At 41.1% G+C, this 13141-nt stretch overlaps 1 protein-coding gene across 4 annotated transcripts in view; it reads left to right on the top strand.

Annotated features, from left to right (window-relative positions):
- ERC1 (ELKS/RAB6-interacting/CAST family member 1) overlaps nucleotides 1-13141 on the top strand; it is a 512141-nt gene that overhangs the window by 252222 nt on the left and 246778 nt on the right. For all 4 annotated transcript variants that reach the window (XM_080660553.1, XM_080660552.1, XM_080660551.1 and 1 more), the window contains one exon: nucleotides 12830-12990. In XM_080660553.1, coding sequence (XP_080516679.1) covers nucleotides 12830-12990 — 161 coding nt within the window. The remainder of the gene's footprint in view (nucleotides 1-12829; nucleotides 12991-13141) is intronic.

Below are 13141 nucleotides of genomic sequence, written 5' to 3'. Positions count from 1 at the left end.
GGCCAGGGGACCTCAGGCTCTGACCCCGCCCAGAAGGGCTTGATGGGGACCTCAAGCCGCACCCCACGCCCCAGCGCTGGTCCGGGGGACAACAGGCTGCACCCTCCGCCCTGGCACTGGGCCACAGGACCTGAAGCCGCGCCCCCTGCCCTGGTGCCAGCCTGGGGGACCTGAGGCTGCACCCCCCGCCATTCGGGGCTTGATGGGGGACCTCAAGCCATGCCCCCCACCCCGGCACGGGACGGGGGACCTCAGGCCGTGTCCCCTGGCCCATGTGGGGCTTAGTGGGGGTGGGGCCGGCCGGGTCTGGATCTAGCCCAATGGGGGTGTGGCCGGCCAGATCTGAGTCTCGCACGATTTCAAGGCACATGTGGGTGGGTGGGGATTTGACTCTGGTTCCCATGGTGCGCCCCAGACTCTGACAGAAGGAAGATTTTCATATACATTTTACTAATTTTCTTTCATCTCTGACACTTCTATTATAGAGAAAGGGCAAATAGCAATATTAAAATATTTCCTCTAATTAATTCCCTTCTAATGTGCACGAATTTCGTGCACCGGGTCACTACTACACATATAATAATAAAAATTTATTTCTCAATAATGTAGATTGGAGGGTTAACATGGTTGGCTCTGCTTTAGTTGCTGACTAGGGTAGCTGTGGTTCTCATGGCTCATTCTAGGACCCAGCTGAGAGGCAACAGTTACTCAGTACATTGTGGAGTTTCTTTTATTTGTTTGTTTGTTTTTTTGCCAATGGTAAAAATACATTCTAATCACACATATTGCAAGCCTCATCTTGTGTCTGATCTGCTAACATCCCATTGCCCAAAGGAAGTCACATAGCTAAGTCAAAATCTAGGGTCAAGGAAATGTACTTTGTCCATCATGAGGCTATGGCAGTGATGTGGACATATACTATTGCTATAGAGCAGTGGTCGGCAAACTGCGGCTCGCGAGCCACATGCAGCTCACAAGCCACAGTTTGCCGCTCTATTGACTAATGAGTTTGCCGACCACTGCTATAGAGGAATGAATAATTGGGACACTACTTCATTCTACCATGTTTCCCCGAAAATAAGACAGTGTCTTATATTAATTTTTGCCCCCAAAGACACGCTAGGTCTTATTTTCAGGGGATGTCTTATTTTTCCATGAAGAAGAATACGGTACACATTTATTGTTAAATGAAAATAAAGGAAATTTATTACCTGTATATGGTACGGTAGTACGGTAGTTGTCAACACAAATCAGACAAACTGTGAATCCTACAGTATCAAGAATTTACTCATTTATTCAATGACAATCATGTCATCATCTTCTGGAACATCATCATAACAATCCAATTCCTGAATTTCCTGGTGAATTTCTTGTGACTCCATTTCTTTCAGAATCAGTGGACCAAATCTCTCATGTTTAGCAATAGCACTGTCTTTAAATGAGTACTTCTTGTCAAGGTAGCCTGCTCGCAGTGCATTTGCAATGCAACTGTCAGTGATTTTCTCCCATGAATTCTTCACCCAAGTCACAACTTCTTGCAGTTTAGGTTTCACAAAGTTTCCACGCTGATTTCTCTCCATTCTATTTTCAATGTAGTCATTAATTTCCATGCGCAAATTGTCTTTGAATGACTTGTTTATTGCAATATCAAGAGTCTGGAGATAGGCCGTCATTCCTGCGGGAATCATTATCTGATCTATTTTTCTTTCGTGAAGAAATGTCTTCATGTCTTTAGCGCGGTGAGTGCTGGCTGCATCCCAGACTAGCAGACCTCTTTGGCTCCCTCGCATAACAAGCGGCAGCATTAAATCGACCCACTTCCTTATAACTGCTTGTGTGGCCCAGGCTTTTTCAGTTTCAGGAATAAAAACGCCCAAAACATGTTCAATCTTTTCCTTCTTGCCCTTAGAAATGATTAAAGGTGGGATTTTAGTGCCATCCAGACGAATTGCCAAAATACAGGAAACACGTGCACTTTCGTAAGCAGTGGAGGGAATGTACGCCAAGGAGGCACCCCGCTGTTCAATTGTTGTTTGAGATGATTGGCCCATAAACACTGCAGTTTCATCCATAGCAATCATGTTGGAAAGATTGTATTTAGAGAAGTCAGCATCATCAATAAAGGACTTGAATGCAAGTGCTTGCTTAATAACTTGAGTATCTTCCAACCTAAACAATGTTGTAGATCTTCTTAAAGACAGTTCACTTTGCTGAAGGAAATTATCCAGCCAGTGCTGTGATGCTTTGAAGTCTTTGGGGGCTATGTCAAACTGTGGTGCCATTGCAAGGGCAAATTCTTGAATCTGAGCCCTATTCACAACCAAAGCCTTTGCTCTCCTGTCAACAACCCATTCACAGATCAGGTCTTCCAGCTCGGAAAATAATGGTTGCCGACCTGATCCACACTTGCGCTTTTTAGCATTTCCCTTGTCCACTTGTTCAATGAGGTTACCATACTCTGCTCGCCATTTTTGGACCAATTGGATACTCAACATCTTCTCTTTGCAGAAAGCAGTAAGATTTTGGCCCCAAGAGTCTTCCACGATTCCTTTCTTGTACTCCACGGAGTAGCTTTTTCTTTTTGCGCTCATTTCTAGGGGTAAAAAAAAAGGAATTGGGGTATCAAGGTGGGGGGAGGGGGATCACTCAAAATGATACAGGGGGGATCAGAGGGGGAATCAAAATGGCACAGGAGAATCAGAGGGGGGATTACCATTTTAGTAACCCCTTTTGATCCTCCTGTGTCATTTTGATTGCCACCTCTGATCCTCCTGTGTCATTTTAAGTGATCCCCCTCCCCCCACCCCTGTGCCACTGAACACCTTCACCAGACATTCCCCCTACCCCTTTATCAGACATTTACTCCCTGGGGACTGTCACTGGGCTTGCTGGGGCCTGGATCTGGGCTGGAGCAGGGTCTTCCACTGACTGAGAACCTTCAGTCGTCATGAAGGCGGCCGCGAGCATCAGGTAGTGTCACCAGAGACAGACCAGCACTCACCATCTTCGCCGCGTCCTGTCCGCTCTAATCCTTCTGTTCTTCTACATGCATCTGCGAAAGTCTCCTCCTCTCTCCCGCCCCGTGCTCACCGCTCACTCCGACCTCCGCTCAGCCTCCACACAGCAGTGACGTCAGGACTCCGTGTAACGTCACTGGTTGCTAGACGCCAGTCGGGGCGGCCCTAGCGACCAGTTTACGGTAAATTAATTTTCATTCTGAGACAGAGCCTGGGCCTTATTTTCAGGGGATGCCTTATATTTCACTCAGAAGGAAACCTGTAAGTAGGTCTTATTTTCGGAGGATGTCTTATTTTCGGGGAAACGCGGTACTACTGAAGGCAATATAAAAGTTGGAAATATCATTAATATAGTATAGTATCATTAATATAGTATAATATAGGAAAGGAATTCTTAAACAGGATGTAAAAGTTATAAATCCTAAAATAAATGCTTAATTATGTAATTTAAGATATTTCAGATCATCAAAAGACATCATAATGAGGCCCTGGCCAAGTAAATCAGTTGATTAGAGCGTCACCCCAATACACCAAGGTTGTGGGTTTCATCCTCAGTCAAGGCATGTATAAGAATCAACCAGTGAATGCATAAATAAGGGGAACAACAAATTAATTTCTCCCCACCCCTGACCTTTCCTTCCTTCCTCCTTCTCTCCCTTCTTCTCTCTAAAATAAGTTTTTAAAAATATTTTTTAAAAAAGACACCATAATGAAAGGAACATATAAGCCACAAACTGGAAGAGATTTGCTACACATATAATTGATGAAAGGTTGTTATCTAGAGTATATGCTCATTTATATGTTTAAAACTCCTCCAAATCAACAAGGATAAGAAAAAATAAGCTGGGGGCGGGGGGGTGGTGGTGGTGGTGGTGCGGGGGTTGGTGTACAGAGATTTGACTGAGAGTTTCAAGGGAGAAATACACTGGTCCCTAAACAAATGAAACATGTTTAACTTCACTGATTATTATTGAAATGATAAAAGAATTTGGTAAGAGATTGAGAAATTTATAATAAAGAAATCAGGCTCTTGCCATTTGAACCAACTAATCAATGCTATTGCTCAAGTATGACAGACACCTCTGTGTGTCTCTTTGTGTGATGTTTCATGAACTGCATAGCCTCACCTATGGAGTACTATTGTCAGACACACACGCACGCACGCACGCGCGCCCAAATCAAATGAATTCTATAGATACAAGTTTCAGTTTATAAGAAACATGAGGGAAAGAAGAGCAGCATAAATAGCATCATAAAAAAAAAGCCAACTGAATCTAAAATGTGGAATATTATATAAGACAAGTGACACTTTTATCAAGAAGTGTTATGGGGAATTTAAAATGTGAGGGGATATGCACCTTTTGTTCAAAAGAATATTCTTTCCTCCCTGTACTGCCTTAACACTTTTCTCAAAAAACAAAACAAAACACAGTTGATCAGAAAAGTTATTTTGGGACTCCCAATTTTTTTCTCTTGATCTCTTTGTCATCCTTATGCCACGGCTATCCCAAAGCTTTGTATTCTATTTTAAAGTCGAGAAGTATGAGTTCTCCAACTTTATTTTCCTTTTTCAAGGTTATTTATATTATTCTGGCTTCTTTTTATTTCCATATGAATTTTAGGATCAGCTTGTCAAGTTCTGCAAAAACAAAACAAAACAGAGGACAACCAGAGGATTTATAGGGATAATGTTGAACTCGTAGATGGATTTGGGGAGTATTGCAATCCTACCAATATTAAGCCTTTTGATCCATGCCCATGATGTCTTTCCATTTATGTAAATGTTCTTTAATTTCTTTCAACAATATATTTTAATCTCCAGTCTATGAATCTTGCATTTCTTTTGTTAAATTTATACTTAGGTATTTCCTTCTTTTTGATGCTATTTTTTCCTTTTATTGAATTTAATGGGGTGACACTGGTTAACAAAATTATACAGGTTTCAGAGCACAATTCTAAAACACACAATCTGTATTGTGTGTTCACCACCCCAAGTCAAGTCTCCTTCTGTCACCATTTCTCCCCATTCCATGCCCTCCCCATAGTCACCTCACTATTGTCCATGTCCATAAGTTTTTTCTTTCCCCATTTTTTTGCTTAATCCTCTCACATCCACACCTACCCAGCTTCCTCCATCCCTAGGAGCTATTGCCCTGCTCTCTATATATGAATCTGCTTGTTCATTAGATTCCACATATGGGTGAAATCATACTTGTCTTTCTCTGACTAGCTTATTTCACTTAGCATAAGCTCTCCAGGTCCATCTATTCTGTCTCAAAAGGTAAGATTTCCCTTTTTATGGCCACATAGTATTCCATTTTGTAAATGTACCACAGTTTTTTTTTTTTTATCTGTTCATCTACTGATGGACATTTGGGCTGCTTCCAAATCTTGGCTATTGTACATAATGCTCTAATGAACACAGAGGTGCATATGTTTTGTCGAATTAGTGTTTCTGGTTTCTTTGGATATATTTCCAGAAGAGGATTTGCTGAGTCATAAGGCAGTTCCATTTTTAATTTTTGAATTTAACTCCATACTGCTTTCCACAGCAGCTGCACCAATCTGCATTCCCACCAACATTGCACAAGTGTTCCCTTTTCTCCACATCCTTGCCAATACTTGTTTGTTGACTTGTTGATGATAGCCATTCTGACAGGTGTGAGGTGATATACCATTGCAGTTTTAATTTGCATTTCTCTGCTGACTAGTGTCATTGAGCATCTTTTCATATGTCTATTGGCCATCTGAATATCCTCTTTGGAAAAGTGTCTAATCATGTCCTTTGCTCATTTTTTAATTAGATTGTTTGGTGTGGGTTTTTTCTTTGGTGTTGAGTTATATAAATTCTTTATAAATTTTGGATATTGATCTCTTTTCATATTTCATTGACGAATATGTTCTCCCGTTCAGTGGGTTGTCTTTTTATTTTGTTGATGGTTTCCTTTGCTATGCAAAAATATTTTAGTTTGGTAATAGTCCCATTTGTTTATTTTTTTTTGTTTACCTTGCCTGAGGAGATATATCAGAAAAATATTGCTACAAGAAATTGCAATAGATTAAGGGAAGAGAATAAAAAGTCCAGAAATAAATCTATGCCTTTATAGTCAATCAATATTGACAAAGGAGGCAGAAATATACAATGGAGTAAAGATAGTCTATTCAATAAGTGGTGTTGGGAATATTGGACTGGTACGTGCAAAAATGAAAGTAAATCACCTTCTTTCACCATACACAAGAATAAATTCAAAATAGATTGAAGATTTAGAGACTTGAAACCATAAAAACCCTAGAATAAAACATAGGCCGTAAAATCTAGGACATTTCTCATAGCAATATTTTAATGCTATTTTTAATGGAATTTTTTTAAATTTTTCTTTTGAATATTCATTGCTTATGTATCTATATCTATAATAATAAAAGTGTAATATGCTAATTATACCAGACGTCCTTCCAGATGTCCTTCCGGGACGAAGCCAGGGGTGCAGCTTCGAGATTGAGGCAGCCACCGCAGCTGCAAAGGAGGGACCCAGGGAGAGATCCAGGCAGCCCCCTGGGCTTCGGGGGAGGGATCCAGGCAGCCTCTGGGGCTGTGGCTGCAGCTGCGAGGGAGGGGTCCAGGCAGCCGCCTCGGCTGTGAGAGAGGGATTAAGGCAGCCACAGTGGCTGCGAAGGCCTTCTCTTGCATGAATTTTGCGCATCGGGCCTCTAGTGTATATATAATTGATATTTGTATGGTGGTCTTATATAATTAAACCTTTGTATACTTGTTTGTTACAGTTATTTAGTGGATTTCTAAGGTTTTTTTCTCTGTAAGGTCATGTCATCTTCAACTTGAGAAAGTTTTGTCTTCCTTTCCAATGTGTACCTTTTAATTTTTTTGTGTGGCCAAATTTTTTTTTTTTTTACTATAATCTCTAGTACAATAGTAAATAGAAGTGATGCAAACAGACATTCTAATCTTGTTCTTGGTCCTGGTCTGAGATGGAAGGCATTCAGTTTTTCATCATTAAAGATGATGCTAGCTGTGGGTTTTTCATGGAGTCCCTCTATTAGGTTGAGGAATTTCTTCTCTGTCTCTAGTTGAGTGCTTTTATCTTGAAAAGTTGTTAGAAATTGTCAAATTCTTTTCTTCATTTTTTGAGATGATCATGTGATTGTTGTCCCGTATTCTAATCTAGTTTATTACATTGAACTTTATAAGTTAAAACAGCCTTACATTCTTGGGATAAATTCCTGGGGTTGGTTTTCTAGTATTTTCTTGCTTCTGTATTCCTAAGGAGTATTTATCTATAGTTTTCTTTCTTATGATGTATTATTCTGGTTGTGTTACCAGTGTTTCTGTGTCATGATCCCTAGTTATTATGATTCCTATTTCTAATTTCTGGCATAAGATGTGCAAAGTTCATCTTTTGTACATGTCTTTTTTTTAATTTAATAAATATTTATTGTTCAGATTATTACAATTGTTTCTCTTTTTTCCCCCATAGCTCCCCTCCACCCGGTTCCCACCCCACTCTCTAACCTTACCCTCCCCCCCTCACTGTCCTCATCCATAGGTGTACGATTTTTGTTCAGTCTCTTCCCACACCCCCCACACCCCTTTCCCCCCGAGAATTGTCCGTCCACTCCCTTTCTATGCCCCTGATTCTATTATATTCACCAGTTTATTCTGTTCATCAGATTTTTTATTCACTTGATTTTTAGATTCACTTGTTGATAGATATGTATTTGTTGTTCATAATTTTTATCTTTAGCTTTTTCTTCTTCTTCCTCTTCCTAAAGAATACCTTTCAGCATTTCATATAATACTGCTTTGGTGGTGATGAACTCCTTTAGCTTTTTCTTACCTGTGAAGCTCTTTATCTGCCCTTCAATTCTAAATGATAGCTTTGCTGGGTAGAGTAATCTTGGTTGTAGGTTCTTGCTATTTATCACTTTGAATATTTCTTGCCACTCCTGTCTGGCCTGCATAGTTTCTGTTGAGAAATCAGTTGACAGTCGTATGGGTGCTCCCTTATAGGTAACTAACTGTTTTTCTCTTGCTGCTTTTAATATTCACTCTTTGTCTTTTGTTCTTGGCATTTTAATTATGATGTGTCTTGGTGTGGTCCTCTTTGGATTCCTCTTGTTTGGGGTTCTCTGCGCTTCCTGGACTTGTAAGTTTATTTCTTTCACCAGGTGGGGGAAGTTTTCTGTCATTATTTCTTCAAATAGGTTTTCAGTATCTTGCTCTCTCTCTTCTTCTGGCACCCCCATAATTCTGATGTTGGTATGCTTGAAGTTGTCCCAGAGGCTCCTTACACTATCTTCATATTTTTGGATTCTTTTTTCTTTTTGCTTTTCCGGTTGGGTGTTTTTTGCTTCTTTGTATTTCAAATCTTTGATTTGATTCTTGCGATCCTCTAGTCTGCTGTTAAATCTCTGTATAATATTTTTTATTTCAGTCATTGTATGCTTAATTTCTAGTTGGTCCTTTTTCATATCCTTGAGGGTCTCACTAAATTTATTGGCCTTTTCTAGAAAATTCTTGAAAAACCTTATAACCGTAGTTTTGAACTCTATATCCAGTCGTTTGCTTTTCTCCATTTCTTTCATTTGTGATCTGTTTCTTTGTCTCCGCATTTTGGCTACTTCCCTGAGTTGATAGAGTGGCTTTGTGTGGTAGATGTCTTCTAGGGCCCAGTAGCTCAGCCTCCCCAGTTACCTGAGGTGGACACTCTTGGTACACCCCACTGTGGGCTGTGTGCACAGTCTTATTGTAGTTAAGCTTTGATTGTTGTTGGTATCACTGGGAGAAATTGACCTCCAGGCCAATTGGCTGTGAGGATCAGCTGTGTCTATGCTGGGACCCCCACGGGTGCATGAATCTGTGCACCGGGCCTCTAGTTAGAATAATAATTACTCTACCTGTAAAGGGGTTATGAGGGGGCTTTCTGGGGTATTGGGTAATGTTCTCTTTATTGGTCTGTGCTGATTACATAGGTGTATTCGTTTTGAGAAATTTCTTCATGTTGTACATTTATTATTTGTCTATTTTTCTGTATTTATGTCGTATTTCAATTAAAAATTTACCGAAAAGTTTAGATATTGAGTATGCATAGAGTGGGCTTCCATTTGTGTAGAAAGGAAGAATAGATTATTTATGCATGCTTGCTTGTGCACATATAGAATATGTCTCTAAGTTATATAGGAAACTTATACCATTTCTTAACTGGGGTAGTGAAAGACAGGATGCGAGGGAGATGTTTTTACATATCTACACTAATAAAAGAGAAACATGCAAATGACCATCACTCCGCTACGCTACAGCCAATCAAGAGTGAGTATGCAAATTAACCCAACAAAGTTGGCGACGCCCATAGAGGCCAGGCAATGCTGGAGCTGCTGGGGGCCAGATCAGAGACACAAACCCGCAGGCCCGGCACCCAGCAGCCCCAAGCCCTGCCACAGCAGCGCTGGAGCTGCTGGGGGCCGGATTGGAGACACAAACCCGCAGTCCTGGCACCCAGCAGCTCCAAGCCCCGTGGTCGAGGTGCTGGAGCTGCTGGTGGGGGCAGCGGAGACACAAACCTGCAAGAAACCTGTGGAAAGGGAGATAAACTATCATAACTTTATCTCCCTTTCCACAAGATGAGAAAACTGACCCTGGTTTATTTAGTGATGTGGCCCTCACCTTCTACAAGCACAGGGTATGTTATGACCACTCCCAGGAAGGTCTGGTCAGAATACTGTCTCCAGGGAATAACACTACTGTGGCAAATCATCTAAGAGAGGAAACAAGCTTTTGTTGGGTTTATTCTGAAGGTCAGAGAATATGCCACCCCAACATATGCTGTGTTGCTTTATTGATGATCTTGAGCTGTGGATGCTTGAAAAACAGCAAATGCAGGCAGAGGCTTTCACTGAAGTCTCCTGATCTGCCTAAAATCGGACCCCCCCCCCCCCCAAAGGAGCTTAAATCTCATAGGTCCCCTTGACAGGAGAAGTGTCATCAGGCAGAGAAGACTGACTCCGGTCACAGGACTGGAGAGTAGAAGTTGACATCACACCCAAACTTTGTTACAAACTATTCCCCCCTCCCCCACCCCCATTCATCTTTCCTAAAAATCACTTACTCTCCTCTAAGAGGCCTATATCTCCCGTCCCCTTTCCCTAGGAAGAAGGTATTTAAATCTGCATTCTAAGCCACCTTGGGGAGTTACTCATTTTTCCCTGGGATCTCCCACATGTACACGAGGTACACATGTTAATGAACTTTTGTTTTTCTCTTGGTGATCTGTCTTTCATTACAAGGGCCTCCACTAAACTCAGAAAGATAGAGGAAAACTATTTTTCCTCCTCCATAATTCTATCTCAGGAAATCAAGTCCCCAGCTGAACACTGAGGTTGGCTCAAGTACCAAGCAGTTCCGGCTGACGGGAGGGAAGCTTCTAGGGAGAAATCAATGATATTGGCATCAAAGTGGGATGGAGGGCACACGCATGGTTGCTGGTTGGAGTTTAAAGTGGTTCAACATTTTTGGAGGATGATTTGGCAAATTTGATAGAAATGTTCAAGGTACATCCAAGAGTCTTCTTCTAGGAATCACATCTGCTGAGATAAAGCACAAGTGCATAAGCCCTGGTCAGAACCCAGGATACTACTGCGGGATCCCCTTCCACGATAGGAAAACCTGGAACAACCTGCATTTTTAGGACAAGGTGGCATCTATACTAATAAAAGGATAACATGCTAATTAGACTGAACATCTTCCAGACGACCTTCCGGATGTCCTTCCAGACAAGGCCATGTTGGCAGGGCCAAGGCAGAGGAGGTTAGAGGCGATCAGGCAGGCAGGGGAGAGCAGTTAGGGGGTCAGGCCAGCAGGCAGGTGAGCGGTTAGGAGCCAGAGGTCCTGAGGGGTCCCAGATTGGAGAGAGTGCAGGCCGAGTGTAGGGGACCCTCTTCCCGTGCATGGATTTCATGCACCGGGCCTCTAGTGTTTAAGATAAGTTTATAAAAGATGAACATATCCCACACTTAATTTGAGTTTGTATAAATGGTGCTGTTCATTACTGATTTTGTGTCAGAAAAGCATACCTTGGTATATCAGTTCAATTCAGTTTTAGGTAAGATTTTACATGAATTAAATTGATAAAACAAAATCTTTATTGGCAGTTTTCAAAAGGGCAGACAGTGATATATGTTTATGTAAAGGTAGCAGATATATGAGATCTGCATAATATATATTCTGACAGCAACTGGGACTGAAGATGCTATTAGCTGAGCACATTAACTTGATGACTTCTGAAAAGATACACAAAGAAGCAAAATCCAAAATGTATCTTTTATTATTGTTTAGCAGCTGTTACCAATCAACATGGAGACTTTGGTTAGGTTTGAGGCACTATAGGGGGTCTGTTAACAACTCTGATTTGTTAACACTGCAGTTTTGTCTCCAGATGCTCTCAGTTTTACTGTCACACAAATTGATATGGAGGAGTCAATGAATGGCAGATCCCCTGTCTCTGCCTTCCCTCAGCTATACCTCTCAAAAGGTTTATTGTCACCTACATTATTTCTTGGCAAGCAGCAACCTGAAAAACTCTCGTGATTGGTGCAGTTGGCTGATAGATTACCTAGTTGAAGTTAGTTTTTGGCAATAATGTATTTTATCAGCATATTTTCTGTTTCTGAATTAAAATGGACATGTTTATTTAAATTTGATTTGGGAACCACCCAGAGTAAGTGGAAATCACTGTAAGGTACACATGTAGCTCTTAGTTTTTCATGGTTCAGCATTCTGTCATCTCCTGAGTATTTTTTCAGGTCTTTTTAAAGCATTCTGTCTCCTCTCTATCTGAATATTCTATATATTATTCCTGCCTTCCTTGAAAAAACTCTATTTCTGCCTTATCTGATAGCATTCTATCTGTTGCTTTAAAAAGAAGTTCTTTTTAATAGTGTAAAACAAAAATCATTTATGTTTATACTAAATCTGTTATTAGTCAAGTTTGTCTCTTATTTCCTAAAATTCTTCTATAAATATTTATTACTAGAGGCCCAGTGCACGAAATTTGTGCATGGGTAGGGTCACTAGTGGCTGCTGGCTGGGGCCTCCCTTCCCTGGCTGCTGGCTGCTGGCTGGAGCCTTCCTTTGTTCCGCGCCGCCCCCTGGTGCTCAGTGCGAGTCATAGCAAGTGATCAAACTCCCAGTCGGTTGAACTCCCAATGGGACACTTGCCATATTAGGATTTTATATATATATAGATGATTTTGTTCTTTATTTCTTTATGTGTGTTATATTCTTATTTCCATGGAAATTTCTGGGGCATTTCTAAATAAATTCCTTAAAAGGGATTATCTATGGCAGGCAGTCCCTTCCTGAACTTATATGTCTTTGCATTTATCAAAAAGAAAATGAAGTTCTTTCTGGCTGAAACAGGAAAGAATTATAGTGGAGGGATGATCAGAGATTTATTCATTATTTGCCACATATCCTATATAATAAAAGACTAATATGCAAATTGTCTCCACTGGTGGGAGTTTGACTGACAGGAGTTAGATGTGCACTGACCACCAGGGGGCAGCGGCGGCAGGCAGCTGGGGGAAGGGAGGCCCCGGCTGGCGGCCAGCAGCCGCTAGGGACCCTACCCATACACAAATTTCATGCACTGGGCCTCTGGTATATATATATGATCCAGAAGAGTACAGAGATTTTTATGTGTGTATGTATTCAATTTTGTGGGCCCAGGAATTGCCCATTGCCCAGTCCTCTGACTGTAACTGATCAAGAGAATCAGTTTTTCTCTTTTCCATATTTATCACAGGTGGAGGAGTTACTGATGGCCATGGAGAAGGTAAAGCAGGAACTTGAGTCCATGAAAGCAAAACTGTCTTCTACTCAACAGTCTCTGGCAGAAAAGGAAACTCATTTAACCAATCTTCGGGCAGAGAGAAGGAAACACTTAGAGGAGGTTCTGGAGATGAAGTAAGTGTTTTTAATTTTATTCTTCATACACGTGCTTAGTAGAAGTACTTTTCCTCGTTGTTTTCTTCTTCTGGCCCCGTTTATTAGCCCTGACACACGTAGCCTACATTTAATGCTAACTTGTATTTCTCACTCCCTAGAACAAATTTGG

The sequence above is a fragment of the Plecotus auritus genome, assembly GCF_963455305.1.
Source record: "Plecotus auritus genome assembly, chromosome: 3".
NCBI classification, from domain to species: Eukaryota; Metazoa; Chordata; class Mammalia; order Chiroptera; family Vespertilionidae; genus Plecotus; species Plecotus auritus.
The sequence above is the reverse complement of the archived record's forward strand: the minus strand, read 5'-3'. Positions and strand labels throughout refer to the sequence as shown.